Source organism: Myodes glareolus, chromosome 10, assembly GCF_982192425.1.
Source record: "Myodes glareolus chromosome 10, mMyoGla1.1, whole genome shotgun sequence".
Taxonomy (NCBI): Eukaryota; Metazoa; Chordata; class Mammalia; order Rodentia; family Cricetidae; genus Myodes; species Myodes glareolus.
This window is the reverse complement of record NC_142035.1, coordinates 14,108,277-14,135,016: the sequence shown is the minus strand read 5'-3', so window position 1 is coordinate 14,135,016 and position 26,740 is coordinate 14,108,277. Positions and strand designations below refer to the sequence as shown.

Here is a 26,740-nt window from a genome sequence, read left to right as displayed (position 1 = left end):
CACGTGTGGTATGACAGTCCGTCCCCATCCACACGTGTGATATGACAGTCCATCCCCATCCACACGTGTGATATGACAGTCCATCCCCATCCACACGTGTGGTATGTCAGTTCGTCCCCATCCACATGTGTGCTATGACAGTCCATCTTACTCTCTCCAGAAGCCTTTTTCTCACACTCGGTGTCAGGAACCCTTTCCCTCGCAGCTTTTCTCTCCTCACTGGAGCGTCTCATGGTAGCATGCCCTACGGCTCAATTCTCAGATTCTCCAGTGTAGACATTTACTCCCTGTGATCTCACCAGCTGTCCAACTTTGAACAGCATATCTGTCCAAACTGATGCCCCCAACTGAATCTCTGCCCTGAGCCCTAGACTCAGGTTTGACTGCCTGCTCTTTGTGACCTAATAGGTTTCCCACCTAAACAGACCCAACGTCTCCTCCTTCAGGTGTTGCCACCTGATTTTGTGGCCAGGAACATCCATACACAGCGACAGCTTGCATTCCACTGTGGTTATTCAGCAAGCACTTTTACCCACTAAGCCATCTTACTTTTCTCCCCGGGTATTTAAACAGGTCTGTCTCTTGAATCCTTTTGTTCAGTCTCTGTGGGATTTGTGCAGCATTTGTAAATAGCAGATGGTTTATTCTTAGTCCTATGCCCATTGAACGCCTGACAATGATCTATTTTGCTACTGGTAGACATTTGGGTAGATTCAGGTCTGGGATTATTATGAATAATGCTGCTATGACCAGTTTTGGAAAAGCCTTGGTCAGGGAGTGGTTGGAAAGACAATTCAGTGGTTAAAATACTTGGTTATCTGCAAGACAGACAATTCAGTTCCCAATACCAACATCTGGTGTCTCACGATTGCCTTTAGCCCCATTTAACCTCACTCTTCTGAGCTCCATGGGCACTGTACACACACACACACACACACACACACACACACACACACACACACACACACACACAGACACACACACACACACAAAATAAATAAATAAAAATAAAAGGGAAACAAGCCTTTGGGAGCACATGGGTAGCCATTTTTTCCACCCACAAACTGGAGTAAGACTTCTGGACCAAAGGGCATATATATGCCCAGCCTTGGGATAAGCATGTGACCAAGCAGCACCCCAGAGTGGTTCTAACCGTCTCTGCTCCTCCACAGTGCAGTTGCTCTCTGATTCCATTGTTACACCCTATGCCATGTTCCTGCTGGCTGCACTTCCCCAATTTATCTGCTGCATTCCCAGTAGCTGCTCCTGACTCCTGCCTGAGTGTGTGTTGTGTGTAGACATGCATATACACATGTGTGGGTGCAGAGGCCAGAGGTCAACTTGGGTAGTCATCTCCAGACATTCTCCATCTTGATTTAAAGACCCATTTATTTATTTGGGTTTTTGTTTGTTTGGTTGGTTTTTTTGAGACAGAGTTTCTCTGTGTATCTTTGGCTGTCCTGAATCTTACTCTGTAGACCAGGCTGGGCTTAGACTCCCAGAGACCCTCCTGCTTCTGGCTCTGGAGTGCTGGGATTAAAGGCATGCACCACCACACCTGGTTATGTACTTAATTGTTATGTGTGTGTCTACAGCACCTGCGAGTTTGAGTGTGGAGTTCAGAGAAGCCCTTGCAGTGCCGGGTTCTTTCATCTGCATGGGTCAGGGATCAAACTCATGTCAGACTTGCTGGAAAGCACCTTTACCTGATGAGCCAACTTTCTACACCCAGCCCCATCTTATTTTTTGAGGCAGGGTCTCTCTCTCTCTCTCTCTCTCTCTCTCTCTCTCTCTCTGAGACCCAGGGCCTGGCTGGGCTGGCTGTCACTGAGCCCCTGGGATCCTCAGGCTTCTGCCTGTGGTCACATGTACTATACCCACCCCCATGTACACTTAGCTAAGTAATCTTCCCATGCTTTTAGTCCAGCTCTCAGAGCCACTGATCTTATAATTAAATATAAATTATATATATTTTATATATATATATTTTATATTAAATATATAATTAAATATAAATTAGATCATACTATCCTGCTGTACCAAAACTTCCAGCGGCTTCCATTTTGGATTAGAAAAGAATTCAGGCGCCTCCTCAAAAATGTTGTCTTAAGTTCCTATTGCTGATAGAACACTCAGACCAAAAACAATTTTTGGAGGAAAGTGGGCTTTTTTGTTTTTTTTTTTTTAAAATTCCAGCTTACATGTCCATTACAACCCATCACTATAGAAATCAGAGCGGGAACCTGGAGGCAGGAACTGAAGCAGAAGCCACGAGGAACATGGCTCACAGGCTTCCTCCTCATGACTTGCTCAGCCTGCTTTCATACAGCATCCAGAACCACCAGCAGTACCAGAGATGGCACCACTCACAGTAGGCGGGGCCCTTCCACATCAATCATTAGTCGAGGAACGGTACCACAGGCCTGTCTACAAACCAACCTGGTGGAAACATTTTCTCGGTTGAGTTTCCTTCTAAAATGGCTCCAGCTTGTGCCGTGTGCCTATGAAACAAGCTAGCACGGACTTTGGAGGCTGCTTGCTCTCTTTCTCATCTCCTGTCACTCACTCTGATGCAGACAGTGTCCATCTTGCTGTCTCTTGAACAGTCCAAGCGCCTTCTCACCCCAGGGCCCTGTGCATGCCAGGCAAGCATCCTCCCACTGAACTACATCTCTAGATCTATGTACGCACTGCTGCTTCTGCTGGAGAAGTCTTCCCCGAGATCTCTGCATTGCTGATTCTCCCCATCAGTGAGGTCTCAGTTCAGGTCTCATGTTTTCTGGGAGCCCTTCTCAGATCATCCTTTTAGGTCTCCTCAACAATGGCCCTACTTTTCCTTCTTAAGATATGGCACAGGCTCAGATGATGATATCTACCTAATTGCTTATGTCCTCCTTAGAACATACGCCTCAGGAAGGTAAAGTAGACTGTATGTGCAGAGGTCTCCACCGCTTAAAACAGGTTCACCACCAACTTGTGCTGACTGAACAAACCCCAGGTGTTCAGGAGACTCCAGCAGAGGTGGAGGAACCCTCCTTGCGAAATGACTCACATTTGGGTGGGCTCCTCTGGTACTTCTGGTGAAACTGAGAGCCCAGGGCCTAGAGTGGCCAGATTGGGGAGGCTGGGCACAGCGGGCACTAGGACCCGGCGCGACGCGCGGCGGGCGGGGAAGCTCTTGGCGCTTCAGCAGCCTGGCTGCGGCCACTTGTGCGATCCCGCCGCCCCTCGCGCCATGAGCCGTAGGTTCACGGTCACCTCGCTGCCCCCCGCGGCGCCAGCTGCCGCTGCCGACCCTGAATCTCGCAGGCATTCGGTCGCCGACCCCCGCCGGCTCCCAAGGGAAGACGTCAAAGGTAGAGGCCGCAGGGGGCGGGACTGTCGGGGGCGGGACGAGAGGGCGGGGCCACTGCAGGGCGGGGCGGGGCCTAGGCTGGGCGAGGGGTGCTGCAGGGAGCGGAGAGGAGTGCGGACCAAGGATTTGGGATGCCCCAGCGGGAAAGGCGAGGGGGGCGGGGCCGGATCCTGGGGGGCGGGGCCACAGGGGAGCAAGTAGGTCCAGGAAAAGAGCTGGGGTAGGGGCCAGAGAAGAAGGGGAGAGCTGGAGACGGAGGGGTTGGTCTGGGTCTGAATGGGAGTAGGCCCCAGCACTAAGGAGGTGGGGGACCTTGAGAAGGGAGAATAGAAGGGGGAGAGAGAGCGGGGACTATGATGTTGGGGGAGGAGGTGGGCTCCAGAACTGCGGGAAAGCGGGCCTAAGTCGATTTGGTGGGCCCGGAGGATGAGAGTGGGGCCAGGTTGGGTGGGTGGGGTCGCTGAGGCAGGAGCCACGTCAGCGGGCCCTTGATGCCCAACGGATTCTCCACTCTACTGCCTCTCTGTAGAGAGTCGGGAACGCCTGGGTATCCCCTAAAGGAGATCGCAGACAGGGAAGTCGCATCCTGAGTAGCTAGGTCCAGGAAGGATGCCAAAGGACCCAGTCTCAATTCCCCGGGACTCATCTCCCTCTGAAGGAGAGCTCCTGAAGGGTTTGGAGGAGCTAGCTCAGCCGGAATTGGGGGGCCCAGGGCAGTGATCTTGTAATGGAAGTCACGCGCAGCTACAGTGGAGAGGGCAGAAGGATCCTTCTGGCCTTCCGAAGCGACGTGACATCCTGGTTGCAGACAGAATCTCGTCTGCAAGGATCACTTGCAGGGTTCTCGCTCTCCCTAACTCTGCGCCCTTCATGTTTGGAAGGAGAGGGGCGAGTGGACTTGGAGTAACCCCAAGGCCAAGAGGAGAGAGAGAGAGAGAGAGAGAGAGAGAGAGAGAGAGAGAGAGAGAGAGAGCCTTCCCTGGGCGCTAGGGGTCGCTCATGAGCCGCGGGTGAGCTGGCCTTTCCTGGTGCTAACACATGCATGATTCTTAGGGGAGATCCTTCAGGAGGCTCCTCAAGGTATGAACAACTCCAGGTCTGGACTTTTGCAGGTTCCATTCCGGTGACCCGACCGCCTCGTGGATGTGGAAACTAGGGTTTCTTCTCACTCTCTCTCTTTACTGTAACTCCTCTTGTTAAAAAATGGCTTATTCAGCCACTCAGAATCAAAAAATTCAGCAACGCTGAGTCTTACCACTGTTTTCTCTTCTCATCAAACCCAACTGTCCCTCGTGATTTGGCCACTGACCTCCAAAACTGATCCTGAATTCTGTTACATCTCTCCTCTGCTTGTCGTGATCCCCTGATCCAAGACTGCAACGTTGCTCACATAGCCAGGACCACATCCTCCTCTCGGGATTCCCTGCCGCCAGCTCGTTCTAAGCATCCCACAGGCAATGTAAAGATGCCCACCACTGTAGGATAAAGGCCGGACCCTTTAGTGTGTCATTCAGCTCCTTTCCTCATTTGCATCTGGTCCATCTCTCCCTGTTCACCTCCACCACCGCCCCCACTTCCACAAGCTAGGAAAACTCCCACTCATTCTGAAAGCTATAGCTTATTTTATCTCTTATGAAGCCCTTTCCCCTTTCCCTCGCTCCCAGGAAGAGGTAGTCATTCCTCCTCGGTCTGCCCACTGGAGCACATCAACAGATGCTGGTTGAAGTGTACCAAAGACAGAGATCATGCCTTTTATCTTCGTGTTCTGAGTTCTATACCCAGAGCCTGACAGTCAGTGATGGGGCTTATCAGATGAGAGTATGTGGCCCTGGTCTCCTCCCTCTTTGCCTTTTCTCCTCCTGTTCTTCAAACCTTGGCTTGGGAATAATGTGTTGGGGACTCAGGTCCCAAGGTGATTGCTTAGTCTTTCCACTCATACTAACACCTGCACCGCTGACGTAAATCATAGACCCAGAACCTGACTGTCCAAGTGTATGTGGGAAATGAATGTGAATATGGGACGTTGTGTGCTTGTGGCTGAGGCTGTGTGTGCATGTCTTGATGTGTATATCCCACACTGACTTCCATGACCTGTCAAAAACTCAGTGAGCCAGTGCTTATGTGTGTCACGGTACTGCCAGTGTGTATGATGGACACGGCGTATAGATTTCTGTTTTTGTCTGTGGGGTGGGCTCGTGTATCTATGAGTTCATTCAAAGTTCCCCTTTGTCATGATTTGGGTGACTCTTTACCTCTCAAGCCCTCAGATGACCTCAAGCACCTCCTCCTTGAAGGTCACTGAGCGGGGAATTAGACACGTGCTCCCAGGGGGAGCTTAGCATCTGGTGTCTTCCCCACAGCTGCCCTGTGTCAGTGTGCAGACAAGAGTCAGTCAGTGAGCTGCTCAGAGAGATGCTCTCCCCACCTCTTGTTCCCAGGGTCAAAGGGAGCGGTGACAGCATATGTAAGGGTGGGAGGGGCTGTGGGGACACTGGCAAACCACATATGTGTGAGTGTCGTGTTTTACTGTGGGTCCAGGCTGTAGGATTTGCCATTGCGGGGTTGCCTGCTTTATGATCTACAGGGATGAAAAGGTTAAGAGAGACTGAGCCTTGAATACACCGTTAGCCCTGAACTGCAGCACGCATGCTTCGGTTGCCTGTCTTGGTCCGTAGGAAGGAAGGCGGATGGTAGTCTCCCAGGATAGAAGTAGACAAATCCTTACAGTTCTGAACCAAGCCCACATCCTTTCACCCACACCCCATCCCTCGGATTTTCAGGGGGAGGCTGGACAGTGGAAAGGGACCCTAGGGTTAGCCAGGCTTACAGAAATTGAAGCTTGCCTTCATGGAAGGACAATGAATTAACTTTTGCTAGGGGATGAAGCAAGACCATAGGATGGACCACATATTCTCTTGCCCAAGCTCTGTGATATCACCTTGAATATGCTGCTTTCCTTCCGTGGGTCTCAGTTTACCTGTCTGTAGTATAAAGTAGGAAATGTTCTTCCTGCCATAAAATAACTGAAGATGAGCTTGTAGCAATAGTCACACCTCACACCAGTAATTCCAGGAGGCTGAGGCAGCCTAGCCTGAACTATAAAGAAAGACCCTTCAAAAACAGAACAAAACATTTCAAATGACAAAAAATGAGGCAAGAAATTTTGATGCTCTATAAGGGTGGGGCCTCCCCTCGTTTCAGACCTCATGTTGCATTTTCTCTCTCTCTGTAAATTGGGAAGAATGATGCTGTTATTGGTGTGTGTGTGTGTCTGTGTATCTCTGTGTGTGTGTGTCTGTGTGTGTGACCATGTGTATGTGCTGTCCAATTGGTTTCTCCACCTTCAATCAAGACTCAGAACCTTACTGCCCACCTCAGCCCAAGGTGAGCCCTAGGAATCTCCATGACAACAAACTGGTTACGAACAGGGCTGCAGTTGCCATGGTGACAGCTCTCTCTCTCTCTCTCTCTCTCTCTCTCTCTCTCTCTCTCTTTCTCTTCCCCTCTCTCCTTCCCTCCCCCTCCTTCCCTCTCTCATTCTCATCCCCCTCTATCCTCTACTCTCTTCTCAATGAACCAGAACTATCTACAGACTCCCCCTTTCCAGGCAGGGTGAGGGTAGGGTTGAGTTACACAAGAAGAGGTCTAGATTGGGAAATAGGGAAGATAGGTTGAGTCTGCATGGGAATAGGGGGCTGTTGGGGTGCTGTTGCCATGGCGACGGGGCTGCAGCCTGTTAATTAAGCCCCCAGTTGCCACGGAGACGGTGGTGGTTGACGTGCTCTGCTGCAAGCCCTGTATGTGTGGGGTGTGCTATGCTCTGGACTCATCAACTTTGCCAGGATTTGGGTCTAGAGGATAAGGCGTGTGGGTGACAGGAGGAGGGGTGAAGGAGAGGTCTTGGGGTCTTAGCTCCATGACAGGAGGAGGTGATACTGTGGTAATAAGGATGGGTGGGGAATACTGTGCCAGTGGATAAAAAGGTACAGATGGGTCTTCCAGCTTCCTCTGGACAGCCCCTATCCTGGCTTACTGGAGAAGGCCTGCCTAGAGTTGGAGATGCTGGATTCTAGTCTCCACTTGTAAATTCAGCCCACGAGGAAAAATGCCTCCCATTCCATTTCCATTTCTAGACTCCAATTCCATCATAAGTGGTAAGTGGAAAAATAATTTATAAAGTCCTTCCTTGCACCTCAGTCTTCACGTGGTGGGAGGCAGCTTCTCTGAGCTTCTCTCTGAGAAGCACAAGGTGGGGGGGTTATGAATTTTAGAGACTCTGAGTTCAAAAATAGGAGCCTGCTCACTGTCTCTTTAACTGCTCTCTCCAGGGGTTTTCCTCTACTGTCCCATCTTCCCAGGGCTCTGGTCCTCTGCATGGGGGGGGTATAATGAGTGGTCTCTCTGACTCCTGGGTCTCAGAACTGAAGGCCACCTCTTATTGGCCAAGGCCAGGCCAGTCATGTAGGAGGTGCTTGTGGTGAATTTTCTGAAGGCCTCACCAGGAAGGCAAAGAAAAGGGCTCAGCCTCCCTGAGCAGTGTCAGTTGAACGGCTTGGGGACTCGCTTTAAGACTCTACCTTTGCTTGGTCTAGAATCCCCAGAAGGAATGGTTTTTTCCCTCCCTCACTTTGCAGTTCCCTGTCTGATTTGGCATTCATCTGTAGACCAGGCTAGCTCCAGACTTGTCATGAGAACCCCCTCCTCTGTTTCCTGATAGGTGTGCACCACTACAACCAACCAGGTAGCTTCCCCTACCCCTAAATACTTTGTGGTGTCTAGGATTGAACTCGGAGGGCCTTGTACATGCTAATCAAGCTCTCTCAAACAGAGCTATATCCCAAGGCCTCCTCAGGAAGAGTTTAAGGCCTTTATCCAAGACTTTCACTTCATGGAAGCTGATGCTGAAGTCCAGAGAGAGGAGCTTGGTTTTGTCCAGGAATAAGTAGAATTCTGCAGCAGAGGACAGAATAGAAGCAGTACCTTCCACATTCCAGGCGGCTCTCCAGGTCAACGCTAATGAGGATTCACAGGGGGCAGTCACTCTGGCCTTCACCTGTTTTCTGTGGGGATCCACATGTCCCTATAGACAGGTTTACTCCCTGGATGATCAGAGATGCTAGGCCATAGACCATAGATGAAGAAATATGCCCCTAGGGAGACATCGCAGACTGTAGATTGCTGGAAAACATTTCAGACAAACACACTTTGTTTTACCTTTTTGCATACCTCTACAGTATGCTGGTATGTGTGTGTGTGTGTGTGTGTGTGTGTGTGCGCGCACACACACACACACACACGCATGCACGTGACTACCTGACCCTGGGACAGTCAAGGGTACCAAATACTCACACCTTCTTTAAAATATTGTATTGTTACTGTGTATGTGTGCAGTATGTGTAGACAGAGGACAACTTCCAAGAGTTGGGTCCCAAGCATTGAACTCAGGTTATTGGTCTTGGCTGTAAGTACCTTTAATCTATCACTGAGCCATCACACCAGATCCCACATGCTCACATCTTGTCTGAATAGTTAATTCTCCTCTCTAACGGATTAGCTGGGTGTCTACAAAATATGTAAGACTCCACCGCTGGCCTAGTCTGAAACTATTGACAAATTCCACAGTGCCCTGTCCAAGGTCCCAAAAATGCCTGCATTGTAAGGTATCGCTGCAGATACGGGAGACTTTCTGCTCCAGTCAAGAGGGCCCAGGATCTTTGAAACCTCAGGGTAAAGGGGGTAAAACTCATCCCAGACTAAACCCCTGTTAATTTTTCTTTTCTTTTCTTTTCTTTTTTGAAGCAGAGAATCAGAGGCAGCTGAGCAGCGTAGATATGATTGTACTCTTGTCTCTTTCATTGGAGGCAAGATGAATTTAAAAAGAGGTTCTGCTGAAGAGCGACCAAAGCTGGAGTAGATAGAAATGGGTACTAGACTGAATTCTGCCATTCATTGGCATTCATGGGCAGTCATTTTCTGTCTTGGGTGCTTAGTTATTTTCATTTATGAAATGAAAACTGTGCAATAGATAAGACGAACGGTTCTTCTGCCTGGGATTTTGAGGACTCGAGTCAGGAACCAGAGTGACTGTAAAGCTATTGCCCTTACACCTGATGGTATGTTTAGATCTCCCAGATGCAAAGGGTCAAACCTCAGATGTCACAGTCTGCAGCGGTGTCTGGACTCTAGGGTTGCTGAGGGCTCCCAGGGGAATCAAGCTCCTGGGGGAGGGGATGGAGAGGAGGAGGAGCGCAGAAGAGCATGTCAGGGTTAGAAAGCCTCAGAAAGCAATCCTGGATTAGGGGATTAGACACTCCCGCTCCAGGAGAAAATCTGGTCCCCAACCGGCAGGCGGCCTCATTCCCCCTTCCCCCACCCTGTTCCTGGCCAGCCTGGGGCCAGCATACCCTCCCTAGGGGCTGCACCATCTCGGGTGAAAAGGTGGTATTGTTGAGCCTCACTACTGCCTGCAGCTCACTGCACTTCATCCATAAATCCTCCTACATCAGAAAGCCCCCGTCTGTGGTGTGGGCTCCAGAGACTTGTCTTGGGGTAGGATGCTGAGACTCCAACCAGCCTGAGCACCATGAGAGAGTTCTCTACTACTCCTCTAGTGGCAGCCACCGGTTTAAAAACAGGATGGCCCAGACAGATCCATTGACCTGAGGCCCCTGGGGCAACACAGGGCCTCACTGATGGTGGGGGGGCTAGTTTCCATCTTCCTTCAACTACAACCTCTAGGACAGAGGTCTGGGAATGGGTCGGTTTTCCTTCAAGGCCTTGCCTCACCAGTTTTGTAGGCAGGTTCCCCGGGGCCCTTATAATTTCACAGTGCCCGCCCCTGCCGCCTCAGTTCCCCACATCTTCCCTCCAGGGGTCACCTCGGACCCCCAGTCAGGCAGCCGCTGAGGGGCCGCCTCCCCGCGGCCGCGACCTAGTTCCCTGCCGTTATTTTTAGGGCGCGGGATGGCACCTGCCCACGTGCCGGGCCCCGCCTGCGCCGGAGAGTGTGGGGGTGTTGCTTCTGCTCTAGGAAGCAAGGGCCGCGTCTCCCGCAGCACCCTCTCCATCCCACCCGCACAAGCCCCCAGTTTTCCGGCGAGGGGGCCACTGGAGTTCTCGGTCCGCCCCTCATCCCCTCTCCTCCCTCCCTCCGGCTCCCTCCCCCCCCCCAAAAAAAAACCCGCCAGTGGCTCACGCCTCCTGCATACGGGATGAGGTGAGCAGCGCCGCTGCTGAGAGGGGGCGCGCGCGGGTGTGAGCGTGTGTCCGTGTGTGAGTGTGTGTGCGCCGGGCGGGCGGGCACTGCAGCTTCTTCCTCCGTGGAGCGGAGAGCGAGCGAGAGAGCTCGAGCAAGCGAGCGGCAAAGGCGGGCAGAGGGGCGCGGGCAAAGCGAGGCAGCCATCCCGGAGCCGGCACCGCGCAGCCACCATGCTCAACAACCTGACGGACTGCGAGGACGGCGATGGGGGAGCCAACCCGGGTAAGCAATGGTCCGGGGGCGGCGGGGGAGGGGGCGGCGAGGAGGAGGGCAGCTTCGGGATGAGAGGCGGAGCGGGGGCCGCCTCCTGTAGAGAAAAGCCGGGGACTGACCCGGGCTGCGGATGTGGAGGCCGCCGAGAGGCTTGCTCTATTGGAATGCGATAGGCGCTGTCCGAGGTTCTGGAATGCGCCGCGCTCCGAGGCAGATTGGGGACCCCGGGTTGGGAAAATCCGCGGCCTGGGGCCAGACTTGGATTAGCTAAATCTGAGAGGCTGTTGGAAAGGAATGAAATAGCTGGAACAGGACTGATGTGCCATTCGACGGGCAGGAGGGAGGCTCCTTTCCCCGAGAGGGGACCCGGACGTCCTGGCGCAGAGCAGGGACCAGCGGCTTCTGGGGGCGCAGTCTGCTGCAGTCCCTCGCTCTGAGCTTCCAGTTGGAAGGTGGGGGAAGTGATGGCTCTGAGGTCTGGAGGCATATGATAGATCCCGTCTGGGCTGCGGCGTCCCCTTAAGGGGTACTTAGTGCAACCAGGACACCCTCCCCCAAGGCTTTCTGAAGTCCTGATCTCAGGCTGAAGCTACCTCCTCTGTGGATTTTCAGGTCTACTTTGCCGAATTTCCGCTCCCTCTCGGTTCTCCGTGGGTTCCTATTCAGGACAGGAAGCAAGATCCCTTCTTCCCTCTTTCCCCCTTCTCTTGGTACCCCGGGGCAGCAGGATGGTTTTCAGGGCGGGGCAGGGGAAAGTCTCTACAGTTAGCTCTTTTAGCATCCTGGTGAGGCCTCAGAAACGGGGTCTCAGTGGCTGAGTCCCCAGCACCGTGGCGACACTGCGGACTCGCTGCGGTGGGTGCAGAGACTTGCCAGGAGCTGAGAGGGGCTCTGGAGCAAATCCTTGTGCAGTTCCGGTTCTCCGTCATCCTTCACTGCCGTTTTTTTCTGCTCTGAGGTCTTGGGGCCAGGCACCCCCTCGGGCTTCCAGGCCCCTCGCCGCCCCCCAGCGGTCTCAGGCATCCATCACGGCTGTCAGTCGCCCCCAGCCCCCACCCTTTAGCGGCGTTGCGTCCCCTGCGCACTAGCGCATCTCCTGTGCCTGCTGTCTGCGCTCAGAGCCTTCAAACGCTCCCTTAGACATTGCTTGACCCTCTGGGCAGAGACTCCCACAGACCTCCCCAGGAGATGGCCCAAGGCCCCAAGAGCTGAAAGCATGATCTCACAGACACTAGCAGGTTTGACTCTGAGGTCCTTGGTTTTGGATCACAGTCAGAGCCAAGTGGAGGCGTGGGAAGGCTGGGGGCATCAGCATCTCTGGTCCTTTGTCCGAGACACCCCATTCCTATTCTCCCACGGGGCTGAGTCCTATGCAAGGGACAGAACTGCTGCTGGCTAGCTCATCCATCTCTCCAGTGACCCTGGGGTCACCTCTTCAGACACTTCTCCCTTGGCTGCAGGGGAAGGGGGTTGTAAAAGTCTACTCTGCGGCAGCGCCAGGCATCTTGAAGCAGTGCTCCGGAACGAAGGAAAGGGATGTCACTTCCTCCCGGGGTCCTTCTCAGGTGTTTCCACCATGAGACATCCCTGCTCCCCAGAATGGGTTCTGTGTATTCTTCAGCACCTGCTTCCTACACCGACCTTCACTGGACCTCTGTGTTTCTATGGGGTCACCAAAAGAAGGCACATGTGTGCTGGAAGCAGGATTCTAATAGTTCTTTGCAGTTCTCAGGACTCCCTGTACATTTCTAGACACCGAGTGTAGCAGGCCCACCTGGAGACTTTCTTTCTATATACAGAGTCCAGCGCTTGGAATTAGAATGGCCAGAACCTGGGTCAAGCATTCTGTATCCTAGAGTGGGAAGGTTTCCCCTGGACTCTTGGTGAAGGTGATAGAAGGAACTAAAGACTTCCCGGGTCTGAGCAAAGAGGGACCAAGAGCCCCTGACTCTGAGTCTAGATTCCTCGAACTAGATGGAAGGATCTGGTGTTGACCTCAGGGAGAGTATGAGGGCTCCTCTGAGCCAAAGAAGATCCCAAGGATATAGTCCCTGGAATCCAGATCTCCTTCCCTTTGGGGTCAGACGCCCCTTTCCCTCCCCAAGCTGCCCTGGGGATTCCCTTCAGGCCCAGCCTCTGGCCTCAGGGGAGGCTCCTTAGCCTGTGCCTGTTTCCTCCGGCGAGCTCTGGCCTCCGCAGCTTAATTGAAAGCCGATTCAGGCTGAGAGCTCCCAGGGGGCGGGGACGGGGGCGGGGGCGGGGGCAGGGGCGGGGAGGGCTCAGCCTGGGTCTGGGCTGCCTCTTGCGCGCCTCTAGAGCTCTGCCAGCACCCAGACTCCTGGCTCTGGGGAATCAGGACGAGTCTCCCCTTTGCTGTCCTGCTCCTTTGAGAACGCAGACGCTCACTCCCCATCCCCCTTAACCAGTGAGCCCAGCGTTCCAGGCAGGGAACAAAATCAGCCTTTGGTTGATGAGGCCCGGAGCCTGGCGTCTGACCCAGGCAGCGGATGGAAAGGCGGGACCCAAGACGAGCCTACCATACTGCTCCCCTCCCCTGCGCTCCTTTCCTGGCCGGGATCGGGCCTGTAGTCTGGCTCTGCGCTGCGCGCTACGTTACATAAGCGGCTGCGGGCGCGTGGCCGGCTGAGCGCGCTGCGCTGTCGGTCCGCGCTGTCGCCATGGAGACTGGCGCCTGGCCTCCTAGTTACGGGGTCTTTGGCCAGGGTGTCCCCCTTCCAGTTGGTTAAGCGTCATCCGCTGGGGCAAAGAAAGAAGGCTTGAGAGGGAACGCGAAAAACAGAGAGGAGGGGCTCTTCTGATGGTGGTCTGGGACCTAATGGAGAGTGCTTCTAAGAAAGGCACCCAGCTGTTCAGAGAAGCCCTTAAATCTTGCAGCTAAGGGAAGGATGTGGGATAAGAAGCCCAAGCTAGATGGGTACCAGGCGTGCTGAGAACGGTAGATGCAATAGTAGCAGTAGGTACTCTTGGGTCGCCACCGTGATATGTGTTATTTCAGTTGACTCCCTAGTCATTCTATGAGTTAGTTAGGCCAACTTAGTAACCCTTTGCAACAGGAGACAGAGCCAGGGAGACTGGTACTGAAGCTTAGCTTTCCCAGCTCAGTCCTTTCCTGAACCGCTAGGGATTTTTCTCTTACACCCCATTAGCTTCTCTAGTCCCAACTATCCTGTGGCAAGAGCAGAAGGCATCTGGCCAACGTTTTAGAAGAAGGTGGGACCCACCTCACTCTCATTTCTCCTGGTTTCTGGTCCCAGACAGATCTTTTCAGATTCTGGGGTCTGAGACGGAAGTTTTGCTGAATTTTCCTCTAAATACTGTTTCCTGAACATCTATTACATGCTGGCTATCACAGGGAGACCGGGCCTGTTATTCCCAGGATCTCACCTCGGTGAGAGGAGAGAATGGCTGGCGGCCTGGTTAGGTAATCAGGCATTTCTGCCTCAGTGTGGCAAGGTGGAGGTGGGTGTTTTTTGGAGCAGGTGCTGTCCCCTGCCCCCAAATTTCAGACAGGTTGGGATACATCATGCTCTTGAAAGGGGTCCCTGGCCCAGTGACTGAAGAAGTGTTCCAGGAGGCAGGGAGGAGGATGCTAGACAGATGAGGACACCAAGAGATGAGGGCTAGGGGACTCAGGGTCCTCAGGGCCTCAGCTTTACTTGGAACTTGGACAATGGCGATTCTCCCCTAGAGTCCAGGAAGATGTTTATCTACTGCTGGGGCTTCAGCCCTGGCACTGAAGGAGGCTGATGGCTGGAAATACCCAATTATGTCCCTGGAAACCTCTTATCTTAGAGGGACCCTTCTCTGCACCAACAAAGTTTCTCCTTGGCTTGGCACATTTCCTATATACATTTGTGTGTTTACCCTTGGGTCTTCTGGTGCGCAACTTCTTTCATGGACTTTGCTCCCTCCTTGTGCCCAGGAAGCTTCTGAACCTTCCAATGGATCACCCTCAGCTAAATTTAGCTTCTTCCTTACCCCAAATTCCTCTCTTGCACACTTCAGTTTATTAAGCTACATCACCATCCCACCCATTGGCCCATGCTAGGAACCCCAGGCATTATCCTAGATTCTTCCCTCCCCCTCCCCAGACATCTGGCACAGCAATGCTTCCATAATGACTGACGCTTGAGTCTTCCCATTGCCCCACATTACTGTGACTGAGGTGTTGTCAGCCTGCGCCTGGACTGTGGAGATGTTCTAGTTGTTGTCTTTCTCACCTGAAGCCAGAAAGCTTGCTGCAATACCCCAGTCAGGTCATGACACTCTTGGGCCATTGTCCTCTGGGTGGGATCCAAGTTCTTCAAGATGGCCTGGCACTTCCTTAAGGCTCACACTACCTTGAGTCATCCTCTCCCAAGCCACACTTCATTCCTTAGCCCCAATGTGCCCCTTCCTAAGACTCTCGCTAGATCATGCTTTGTTCAGCAGTAACCTGCTCTGTTGGCTTCCACATCTGGGACATCAAACACACTGTTCTGGGTTCTCCGTGCCTGGAACACCCTCCTGCCACCCCCCAGTCTAGCCCTTACTCATCCTTCAGGTCTCAGCTGACGCGTCACTTCCTCTGGGAAGCCTTCTGTGACCTCAGGCTGGGCTGGGTGCCCTCCTGCGTCCCTGATGTTTTGTTTCCTTCACAGACTCTAGGAGTCCTGTCTGCTGCTTCTCCCCTGGCTTTGGCTTGGGTCTCTAAGGACAGGAACAGTGCTTAGGCTGCTTGATTCCTCCTCTGGCCATTCTGTTGGCACATGGGAGAATGACAGTGAAGCGGGGGGCGGGGGAGAGATATAAGATGCCAAAAGGGTATCCTTGGGAGTTCAGGTGGCAGGGTTCTCTGCAGCCCTCTCTAGAAAAAAATCATGTATGCACCCACATACTAAGATGGGCTCATTTATATCCAAGAAGAAAGCTCTGACGACTCATGGTAGATGAACCAGGACCCTTCCTCAAGAGCAAAGAAGGACACGCATGTTCATCAGGCACTCAGAACAGCCAGCAGTAAATTGGGTTCTTTATCCACGCTGCCAACTAAAATCACGCAAGAAGGCAGTGTAAGCCCAGTTTCTCCAGCCTGTGACCCAAGGCTCCAGGTGTCAAAGTGGCCCCATAGCTCTATGCAGGATGGATAGGGAGCAAGTGATGGGTGTCACCCCGACTCCTCTTCTTCTCAGGTGATGGCAACCCCAAGGAAAGCAGTCCCTTCATCAACAGCACTGACACAGAGAAGGGGAAAGAGTACGATGGCAAGAACATGGCCCTGTTTGAGGTGGGCTGCTTGGGCGACAGTTAGTCACGCTGGCTCATCAGAGCTCCCTCCCTCCCTCGGGAAGAGTAGACGCCTCTCCATTCCTCCCTCAGGTCCACCATCTTCCCCGGCCTCCCTAGCCCTCCTTGGTCTTTCCTGCCTTTACCTCGTGGTTCCCTATCCTCCTCTCCTACCTCACCACTTCCTTCTCCTGCCCCCTCCCCGCTTCCCCCTCCTCCGTTTCCATTGCATCCCAAACTCAGTGGCCTGACCTTTGTCCCCATCTCACTCCAATTGCTGCCCCGACCTTCCTGCTCCCTAACGCTGACCCCTTTCCTCCATAGGAGGAGATGGACACCAGCCCTATGGTGTCCTCCCTGCTCAGTGGGCTGGCCAACTACACCAACCTGCCCCAGGGAAGCAGAGAGCATGAAGAAGCGGAGAACAATGAGGGTGGAAAAAAGAAGCCGGTTCAGGTGGGGCCTCGGGGGAGAAGGGATGGGAGAGGAAGGATGGAGGTGGAGGAGAGGAGGAAGGAGGTGTTTTGAAGGACACATGAGGGAGGCAATGAGAGGAACCTGGAGGCAGGTAGAAAGGAGAAAAGGATGTAAGAGGGAAGAGGGATGAACGGAGGGGAAAGGCAAGCGAGGAGAGGCAGGGAAGGAACATGGAGGAGGTGTGGGCTAGGCTGTTGGTACTGAGTAGGGGGTGTAGAGACTGATGCTGGCCTCTCTGGCAGGCCCCACGCATGGGCACCTTCATGGGCGTGTACCTCCCGTGCCTGCAGAACATCTTTGGCGTCATCCTCTTCCTGCGGCTCACTTGGGTGGTGGGCATCGCTGGCATCATGGAGTCCTTCTGTATGGTCTTCATGTGCTGCTCCTGTGTGAGTGACCCCTCTCCTCTGCTCAGTGAAGACAGCTGGGGTTTGGTCGAGGCCTTGGGGGTGTGTAGAGGGAGGAAGCATGAGACCTGAGATTTTTTTTTTTTAAATAGGAGTCACTACTTGTTATCTCTGAGAGTGAATTAGGTCTGACTGGTCCTTCCTGAGTCTCATAGGCTTCGCTCTGATGACTGTCAGCAGGCTTCACCTGTGTGCCTGTGTTTACGTACTTGCACAACCACTGCAGATTCTTTGATGAAAATGCTAAATGCAGAGAAGAAAACACAGTTCAACATAATTGCATGAGAGTTAACATTTTGGAAGGTCCCTACTCACACACACAAAAATGAGATTATGTCTCACAGATAACTTTGAAATTAGATTCTTCCCGTCCACCTTGAAAAAAAAAATCTAATATCTATTGAACACCAAGTTCATATTCTTGTGTCTTCACACATACCCTTGGGACCACTCTGAATATGTCAGTGCTGAAGCTATGCCTCCCATTTTATAGATTCGAATACTGAGGTTTGAGAAGTGAATTGTCTTATGAATTGTCCTAAGTTACCTAGGGGCCAAACTAGAGTGACCAGAATTCTCTTGTATGTATGGTAGCTCCTCCCATTTTCGTGATGAATAAGAGGTTATTTTTTGAGAAGGGCTTGGCATGTGCAGAGGTTGGAACAGACCCAGAGAGAAGCTCAGGAGAGGAGAGCCTGTGGGTTTGGCTGGTGGCTGTGGGGTATATTGGCTTGGCCGCCAGCCAGGCCACTGCTGCCCCCAACAGCCGCCATTCTGATTATCTCTCCTGCAGACGATGCTCACAGCCATTTCCATGAGCGCGATTGCAACCAATGGTGTTGTGCCCGGTATGTGACTGCGGCCTTTGCAGAGTGGGGGAGGGATGGGGCCTGATGATTGACGGGGGAACAGACGGCCAGGCTTTGTGGGTCATCAGGACCCAAGATCCAAGACTGTATTGCAGGCCAAGAATAAGGTTATTATTGTTCATGAGGTAGGTAAGGGTGAGCATGTTGAGGTTAGGGAAGGAGGCAGATGCTGGTGCTGAATAGGGCAATGGTCACCTTCTCTCCTGCTCAGCCTGAGACCCTCTTCTCTGCTATCCTATTTTCTGAGCTATGACCTCCTTACAGGGGTAATTAGCAACATGGGAATAATTACTGCCGCAAACTCCATGCAGAGTGGTTGGCTGAGTCTCCTGTAGTCTCCTTTCTGGGGCGGCAGCCCGAGGTCTAGAGAAACCTTCTTCTGCCCTCTGTCCCTAAGTCCTGCTCACTGCAGAGCTGTCCAGGGCCCTCTGACCCTCTCGCTGATACTAGTTTTTTTCTGCAGCTGGTGGCTCCTACTACATGATTTCCAGGTCTCTGGGCCCAGAGTTTGGGGGCGCCGTGGGCCTCTGCTTCTACCTGGGCACTACCTTTGCTGGGGCTATGTACATCTTGGGAACCATCGAAATCCTGCTGGTGAGAGGGGGAGAGGAGGAGGTGTGGGGTCCCAGGCTGTCAGCCACTTAACCAGTGTTCCCCAAACTCCTGCTATAGGCCAGGCCACACTGGAAGTCGGATGTGGTCTGTCTCGAAAGAGTTCCCAGTCTGGCTAGGGAGACAAGATACAGTAATTATGTAACACAAACAGCTGTGGTTTATCAGGCACCCACTGAGCTCTCAGAGCTCCAAGTGCTTTACAGTCATTATCGCGAATCCTTAGAGGTTTAAGTATTATGATGGCATTTTACAAATGAGAAGTCCCGAAAGGCAAATAGATCACTAGCTCAAGGTCACTCAGCTATGGGTGAAGTGGCAGAGGTGGGTTGGTAAGAGTTAAAATAACAGCTGGAATAATGAGAGCCCACCACATTCCAGGGACTGTGCAAAGTGCTCTTTGGGCCAGGCGGTGGCGGCGCACGCCTTTAATCCCAGCACTCAGGAGGCAGAGGCAGGTGGATCTCTGTGAGTCAGAGGCCAGCCTGGTCTACAAGAGCTAGTTCCAGGACAGGCTCCAAAGCTACAGAGAAACTCTGTCTTGAAACTGCCCCCTCCCAAAGTGCCCTTAGGATGTTAGCTGCAGAGCTCCGATAGAAGGTTCTTAGATTGTAAAAGAGAACAATGAGGAACCATGCAGAGAGATCTCTTTCTTAGGATGGAGAGAGTATAGGTGTCTGAACTGAAGGATGGACAGGGCAGCTGCCTAGGCCTCCTGTTCTTTCTGTTTGAGTGGGTGCAGAGTAGGGACCCTTGGTTTAAAGAAAGGGGTGCAGTTTAGTTACCTAGAGTGCTCCGAGTCCTGGCTTTGCTTCTCAGAACAATATCCACACTCCACCTGGGCAGTGGAGGCAGGAGGATAAGAAGTATGAGATTGCCCTCAGCGAATTGTGAGCTTGAAGCCTGTCAGGGCTGCAAGAGATCCTGTCACAAATGAAAAGAAAAGAAAAAGTGGAGCTTACATTTCCCAACCCCCTATCCTCTGCAAACCCTAAGATTTTAAGAGTAGCACACCCCCCCACCATGAATCTCTCATGTGTTAGAAGAGAGGGCAAGGCCAGAGAGTCTCAGAAACGTGTTGAGGGACGTGAGCCTACATCCCTCTGGCTTCCAGGGTCTATGCTTGCCCACTGTCCCCTATGGTCTTAGGAACCAAAACAGACAGATCCAGAGCTTCTGGTTTGGGGGCAGGAGAGAAGAAATTGGGGACTGGGGGCTGGAGGGGCACATTGGGGTAAGCACTGTGGACTCTGTGACTTACGGCATTTCTAGATGCATTGTCAAACAGTTCTGCCCACCGCCGACACTGGAACTGTCAGAGTAAGGAAGAAAGGGACCTAGTGAAAATTAGAAGCATTTTAGTGTGTAGCTCTCACATTTCTGCTCTTTTATATGATATTTTGTTCTGTCTTTGCAAAACACAACTCCACCTCTAAATATTTCCTCGAGAACCCTAAAACTCCCTTTATTTATAAATAAAGAGTAACTTAAACAAACATAAGAATTGTAAGTTTAATGTAGACATTTTAGAAAGTATGAATTATGCAAGACGTCACATCTTAATTATTCAATAAAAGCTTCCATTGTCCTTTTTTTGTTGTTGTATTGTTGTTCTTTTCTTTTCTTTTGTTTTTTGAAACAAGGTTTCTCTGTGTAGCTCTGGCTGTTCTGGAACTTGATCTGTAAACCAGGTTGGCCTTGAACTCAGAGGTCCACCAGCCTCTTCCTTCCAAGTGCTGGGATTAAAGGCCTGGGCCACCCCACCCAGCTAATTGTTTTCATTAGACAGGGTCTCCTTATGGTCCAGGCTGACTTGATACTTTTGATGCTCCTTCCTCAGCCTCCTGAGTGCTTGGATTACAGACACTGATATTTGGATATCCCTACAAACACATCTACAATTATGCACACATACATGAGTAAATATTTCCACATATAAATTATAGAAATAAGATCTTAAGATACATTGTCTTACAGAACTTGACCTTATTCACCCAATGCCACCACACATAGTTTTTAAACTCTTGAAACGAGGTCTTTCTATGTAGCTTAGGCTTGTTTCAAATTCTCCTGCCTGAGCTTCCCATATCTTGGTATTATAAATCTGTACCACCATGCTCACCACGGATAGTTTTAGTGTCAGTCCCTATAAATTCATGCCTTTTCTGCCTTTGCTGCTGGGGATCGAACCCAGGGCTTGTATTCATATTGAATGTACTTTTTATCAATGAGCCATGCCACAGTCCCATGCCATCTTTTTAAATAGTTTTGTAGTTTAAGTAGAAATATAATACCCTCTAGGGATAAACATCTATTTTCCACCTTTATATCATAAATAATAAAAGTAATAACTATAATTAATAGCTATAATAAATAATAGCAGTGAAGAACCTTCCCCAACATCTTTGAGTGCTATTTGTATTGGCTGCTTCTTAGACATTGCAGAAGAGCCCACACCATCCTTAGCCAGTGCATTGTTAATGGATATCACTTTCTGTCTTGGAGATCATTTCCCTGGGGTGAGTCTCCGCTGACCTTTCCTGGGTCACCTGTCTGACTTGCTTCGCTCCTTTCCGCAGGCTTATCTCTTCCCAGCCATGGCCATCTTCAAGGCAGAAGATGCCAGTGGGGAGGCAGCGGCCATGCTGAACAATATGCGGGTTTATGGCACCTGTGTGCTTACCTGCATGGCCACCGTGGTCTTTGTGGGTGTCAAGTACGTCAACAAGTTTGCCCTGGTCTTCCTGGGTTGTGTCATCCTCTCCATTCTGGCCATCTATGCAGGGGTCATCAAGTCTGCCTTCGACCCACCCAATTTCCCGTGAGTGCTGTCTTTCTGAGTCTACAATATTGTGGCCCTCACTGACCCAGCTCAGGTCAGCATAGTAAGAACCTCTGCCAGGTCCCTTCTCTCTTCACCTCTCAGAACTGGAGTGTGTGGGTTGTGAGCAACATCCCTGCAGGGTAAATGTTTCCTATTTAGGCCAAGTTCATTCAGGATGGGATAACATTTTTGGAGGTGGGAAGAGGTTCTCTTGAGTGTGTCAACTGCTTGCTGCTGGAGAAGGAACACACCCTGTGTGGTGGCAAAGCTTCTGGATGGGTCAGCCACCTGGAATGGACAGTCTTAGTTTTTGACACAGTAACCAGGGTGGAAAATAACCCAGAAGAGAGAACCCAGGGTTCGGGTCCCCTTTGGTTCTCTTGCTCCTCTAGTACAGAGTTCCCGCAATCTCGGTGGCAGAGGACAGGACGCCACGGCTGCTGTCCATGGTGCTGAGCACACTAGCGCCAACAGGCTAGCCTTGTCTGCATGCTAGCCTCTCTTGGGAAACTATAGAAACTCCAATGGCGTGCTCCAGACAGAACCAGAACCTCTGGATGTGGGGCCCAAAAATCTGTATCTTTAAAACCCCCAGTGATTCTACTGTGAAACCAGGGAGCGGTCTTGTTCTTCCCACCTCCCTTGCTTGCTTCTCTCCCTAGGATATGCCTCCTGGGGAACCGCACGCTGTCTCGCCATGGCTTTGATGTCTGTGCCAAACTGGCTTGGGAAGGAAATGAGACAGTGACCACACAGCTCTGGGGCCTTTTCTGTTCCTCCCGCTTCCTCAACGCCACCTGTGATGAGTACTTCACCCGAAACAATGTCACCGAGATCCAAGGCATTCCTGGTGCTGCCAGTGGCCTCATCAAAGGTTGGGGGAAGGGAAAGGGCTGGCATCCATGGAGTGCCTCGGGGATTATGGGTTAAGTTGTCAGGATTAGGGGCGTTCCTTGGGTTTCGGTTCAATTCAGTCAGCTTTAATTGGGCATCTTGTGTAGGCCATGTTCCGTCCTAAGCAGTATGGAGAGGGAGAGGTGAAAGAGCGGAATGCACTTCATTGTTATTGGAAAGAAAGCCAGTCTAATAAGTGTTCTCTGCCTACTAAGTACACACGAGTCTCAGTACTCAGCCTTGGGGATTTTAGTGACAGATGGATGCGTCAATAGATTCTGATCCATAGAGATGTGTATTCAGTGAACAGGGAACCACGAGGAGACACAGCATCCATATATATCAGATGTCAAGAACAAGGCTTCCTGCACTTGCCAAGGGAAGCTTTGGAGGACAAGCAAGAGACTGCCAGTTGTATAGAGGAGCACGGGAATTACAGAGCAAAGGACAGCCTGTTTAATGTGTGTGGCGTGAGAATCATAGCCTGTCCTTCAGACCGCAAACCATTCGATGTGACTCGGGGGGCAATGTACAAGGAAAAGGTGACATGTGATGAGGTTAGCGAAGGTGGCACAGGTCAGACTGTTGCAGGCCCTAGGAGCCTTGCTGCGGAGTGTGGGTTACATCCTGAAGGCAGCAGGGGTGCAGAAGGAGGCAGACGCTGTGAGCCCAGGAGAACGAGGACTCTTCTGAGAAACAGTGATGGTTTCAATGGCAGTGGAGTAGGGGTTTTTAACTGGAGCCAATCTTCTGCCCTGGAGGTGGCCAACCCATCCACGTGCACATGCACACACATACATATTTTGTGTGTTTATATGTATATGTACACACATGCCATGTACATATAGAGGTCATAGGGACATCTTGCTGGGGTCTGTTCTCTCCTTTCACTATGTGGGTCTCTGGATTTGAACCCAGATTATCAGGTTTGGCAGTAAACTTCACTGACTGAGCCATCTTGCTGGTCCCTGGTGATTTTTTTTTTTTTGGTCATCAAAACTAGAGGGATTGGGGATAGATAGACAGATGGCTCAGAGGTTAAGAAAACCAGAGGACCCAGGTTTGACTCCTGCACCCAGATGGTGGCTCACAACCATCTGTAACTCCAGTTTCAGGGGATCTGATGCCTTCTGGTCTCTGCAGGCACAAGGCACATATGAGGTTCACAGACATGCATGCAGACACAATACCCATGCACATTAGACATGAGGAAAACTTGAAGGCCGCTACTCACATTTAATGTGTGGATGACAGGCTTCTGCCTAACACCCTGCGGTGCTGTTTGATAGCCCCCACAGCAGAGTCATCTACCCCAGCTGCCACTGGTGCAAGGTGGAGGAGCCCTGGAGGGGGGAAGAAAAGCTTGTTTGAGAAATATTAATGAGTGGTGATGGGTAGAAGTTGAGATGCTTTGAAGCAGGGGAAGGGAACAGGCAGTTGACAGCAATGCCAGGGTGTTTGAATTGATTGATGCTAGTGCCATTACCAAGATGAGAGATGCAGGGACAAGCTGGGGATTGAGGGCTGGTGAGGTCAACTGGGGACGTATGGAGTCAGTCTTGGAGAAGATTTTCTGTGTCTGTCCCACTAGATTGGACTATTTAAGGGCAGAGACACAGCCCCAGCCCCATTCAGCTTTGAAATCTGTGTCCCCACCCTGGCACGGTATAGGAGCTTGGAAAATGGTGTGAGTGAATGGCCAGTTGTGGGAATGAGACCTGGTTGGTCTTACCTTTCTGCTCCCTACCCCTCCTGGTCTAAGCTCTGGCCGCCGACTTCCGGTCATCTCCCCCTAAGTGCCTCATCTTCCTACAGAGAACCTGTGGAGTTCCTACCTGACCAAGGGGGTGATTGTGGAGAGGCATGGGATGCCCTCAGTGGGCCTGACAGATGGCACCCCTATCGACATGGACCACCCCTATGTCTTCAGTGACATGACCTCGTACTTCACTTTGCTTGTTGGCATCTACTTCCCCTCAGTCACAGGTGAGGGGCAGCTTGGGGATGGAGGCCAATGCCTGGGAGTGGGTGGGCAGGAGGTTCAGAGACAAGACAAGTGGCCCTCCCTGCCACCTAAGCAGTAGGTGATTGTTCAGGCCCAATGGGAGAGAAGGAGGAATCAGGCTCCAAAAAGATAGCACAGGAGCCAGGGTGGTACCAGTGAGGTACCAGGCTCCCAACTCCAATATGTGTCCTTTCCTCAATGGCCCTGGCTTCTATTTGAACTGCTCTTCTGCCTACAGGAATCATGGCTGGGTCCAACCGGTCTGGAGACCTGCGGGATGCCCAGAAGTCCATCCCTACCGGAACCATCCTGGCCATTGCCACCACTTCTGCTGTCTGTATCCTACACAGCTGGGCTGTGCCCACCCCGGGTGTGGGGGAAGTACTGCGGGAGGTATGGAGGTTGCTACCTTCTCTGGTGTCTCAGGATGGGTGATGGTGGGGCATCACCTTGCTAGGGATTCTCCTTCATTCTCTACCTTAGACATCAGCTCTGTTGTGCTGTTCGGGGCCTGCATTGAGGGGGTCGTCCTGCGGGACAAGTAAGTAAACGAATGGGGGTGGGTCTTGTCCTGGGGGAGGGGCAGGCTCAGGAAGAAATCGACCTGGCAGGGTGTCCTGAGCACAATACTTACTGGTTTATTCATTTTCTTCTTACTGAGTATTTTATCTTTCTTGTCACTGAAACTTAAGAAGCTCAAAGGATGTCTACTTTGGTTTGGGATAATGATACATTTATTTAAGATCTATTCATTCATTCATTCATTCACCTAACACCCCTGTGTATTGTTCACTGCCTTGAAGGTTCTGAGGGAAGCAAAGAGTAACACAGATTTTTGTACAGGGCTACAGAGAGCTCAGGGGGTTCAGTGTGACCTGGTCAAGCAAACAAGCAAACACATTAATAAATAAATTACTGCTAGTTGTAAGGTAGTTTGACTTCTTCTTTTTTTTTTTTTTTTGGTTTTTCAAGACAGGGTTTCTTTTCTGTATAGTTCTGGCTATTCTAGAACTTGCTTTGTAGATCAGGCTGACCTTGAACTCACAGGGATCACTTGCCTCTGCCTCCAGATTAAAGGCGTGCACCACTACCACACCCGGCCCATTTATCTCCTTTAGTCGTAGACTTCCCAGAGATCACCAGGGTCCCTTCACCTCAGCTCTTCATCTAGCATTTGAAGGACTTCAGCAGACATCCGAGGAAAATCTGGAAGGGGATTTTGTACATTGTAATCTGTCCTGCACCAACCACAGGTCAAAAGCATTTGACCAAAGCTCAGCTTGTGTAGACTATTACCATTAATAATAATATGCATCGGGGTTTTGCTGCATGAGGCTGTCAGGTACCCTGGAACTGGAGTTACAGTCAGTTGTGAGTCATCATGTGTGTGCTAGGGATTGAATCTGGGTCCTCTGGAAGATCAGCCAGTGTAGACTTGCCCTGGTCATTGTTCCCTAAACAATACAGTGTGACATCCAGGTTCACAACACTTCCAGTGTGTTAGGAGTTGTAAGTCATCAGACACAATTCTGAGTCTTCAGGGAAGTGTGTGCTTGCTGGTGGATACTTTGTCACCTATAGATCTGACCACCACAGAATCTGGCATCTTGGGAACAGAAACCCACCACACACAGATTCTGAGTGATACTTGCCTCAGTTTTCCTTCCCAGTTTCATTAAAGTTTTTATTTATTGCCAGCCGTGATGATGGTGTACAAACTTTAGCCCTAGCACTCCAGAGGCAGAGGCAGGCAGACCTTTGTGAGTTCAAGGCCAGCCTGGTCTACATAGTGAGTTCCAAGCCAGCCAGGGTTGTGTAAAGAGACCTTGTTTCAAAAAATGAAGAAATTGTTTTTTATTGGCAGTGTGTGTATGTGTGTGTATGATGTGTGAGTAAAAGGGAAAGGGTGTGCATGTGTTTGTAGGTGTATGTGTGCCATGGCACACATGGTTTGATCTGCATGCGTCCCTTTTAACCACAGACCTCCTATGAGACTGCCTTGCAAGGGTCCATGTTTGAAGGACAGGCACCTTTAGCCCTGAGTCATCTCACTGGCCCCTTTTTAAAGTTTTATTTTCCTTTACGCTTTCAGTGTTGGATAGAGATTACAAAGCCAGGAAGGGAGGGCATTACAGGCAGCAGGGACATTTTCCAGGGTGAAGAGGAGAAATGACTGTGTTATGTATGTCCATGTGCATACTTAAAGCTGTATTGGGTTTAGTGCCCTGGTCCCTTGCTTCTGGAGAGCATATGAACACACAAGGAGCAGGGGGAGGGAAGGAACTCACGCTAGTACTTTGGTTTTTCTGTGGCAATGCAATGGGGTTGTGAGACTGGGCAGGAGTCAGGATGGGGGCCTGGGCTGCAGTTAGGATGGGGGCCTGGGTGGGAGTCAGGATGGGAACCTGGGCTGAAGTCAGGGTGGGGGCCTGGACTGGAGTCAGGGTAGGGGCCTGGGCTGCAGTCAGGATGGGGACCTGGGCTGGAGTCAGGGTGGTTGTCTGGCTTTTCCACAAGGAAATTAAAGCTTGATTTGTTTT

At 51.4% G+C, this 26,740-nt stretch overlaps 1 protein-coding gene across 3 annotated transcripts in view; it reads left to right on the top strand.

Annotated features, from left to right (window-relative positions):
- Nucleotides 1-3,220: 3,220 nt before the first annotated feature.
- The window catches only part of Slc12a5 (solute carrier family 12 member 5), a 36,626-nt gene continuing 13,106 nt past the window's right edge, over nucleotides 3,221-26,740 (top strand). Inside the window, exons 1-11 of one of the 3 annotated variants that reach the window (XM_087911026.1) lie at nucleotides 3,221-3,356; nucleotides 16,019-16,113; nucleotides 16,437-16,568; nucleotides 16,832-16,978; nucleotides 17,790-17,844; nucleotides 18,329-18,459; nucleotides 21,057-21,298; nucleotides 21,964-22,175; nucleotides 24,011-24,181; nucleotides 24,439-24,537; nucleotides 24,684-24,741. In XM_087911026.1, coding sequence (XP_087767152.1) covers nucleotides 3,236-3,356; nucleotides 16,019-16,113; nucleotides 16,437-16,568; nucleotides 16,832-16,978; nucleotides 17,790-17,844; nucleotides 18,329-18,459; nucleotides 21,057-21,298; nucleotides 21,964-22,175; nucleotides 24,011-24,181; nucleotides 24,439-24,537; nucleotides 24,684-24,741 — 1,463 coding nt within the window. In that variant the 5' untranslated portion in view covers nucleotides 3,221-3,235. Of the gene's footprint in view, nucleotides 3,357-10,571; nucleotides 10,836-16,018; nucleotides 16,206-16,436; nucleotides 16,569-16,831; nucleotides 16,979-17,789; nucleotides 17,845-18,328; nucleotides 18,460-21,056; nucleotides 21,299-21,963; nucleotides 22,176-24,010; nucleotides 24,182-24,438; nucleotides 24,538-24,683; nucleotides 24,742-26,740 lie in introns of those variants that run through there. The other 2 variants (XM_087911027.1, XM_087911028.1) reach the window with 2 other exon arrangements.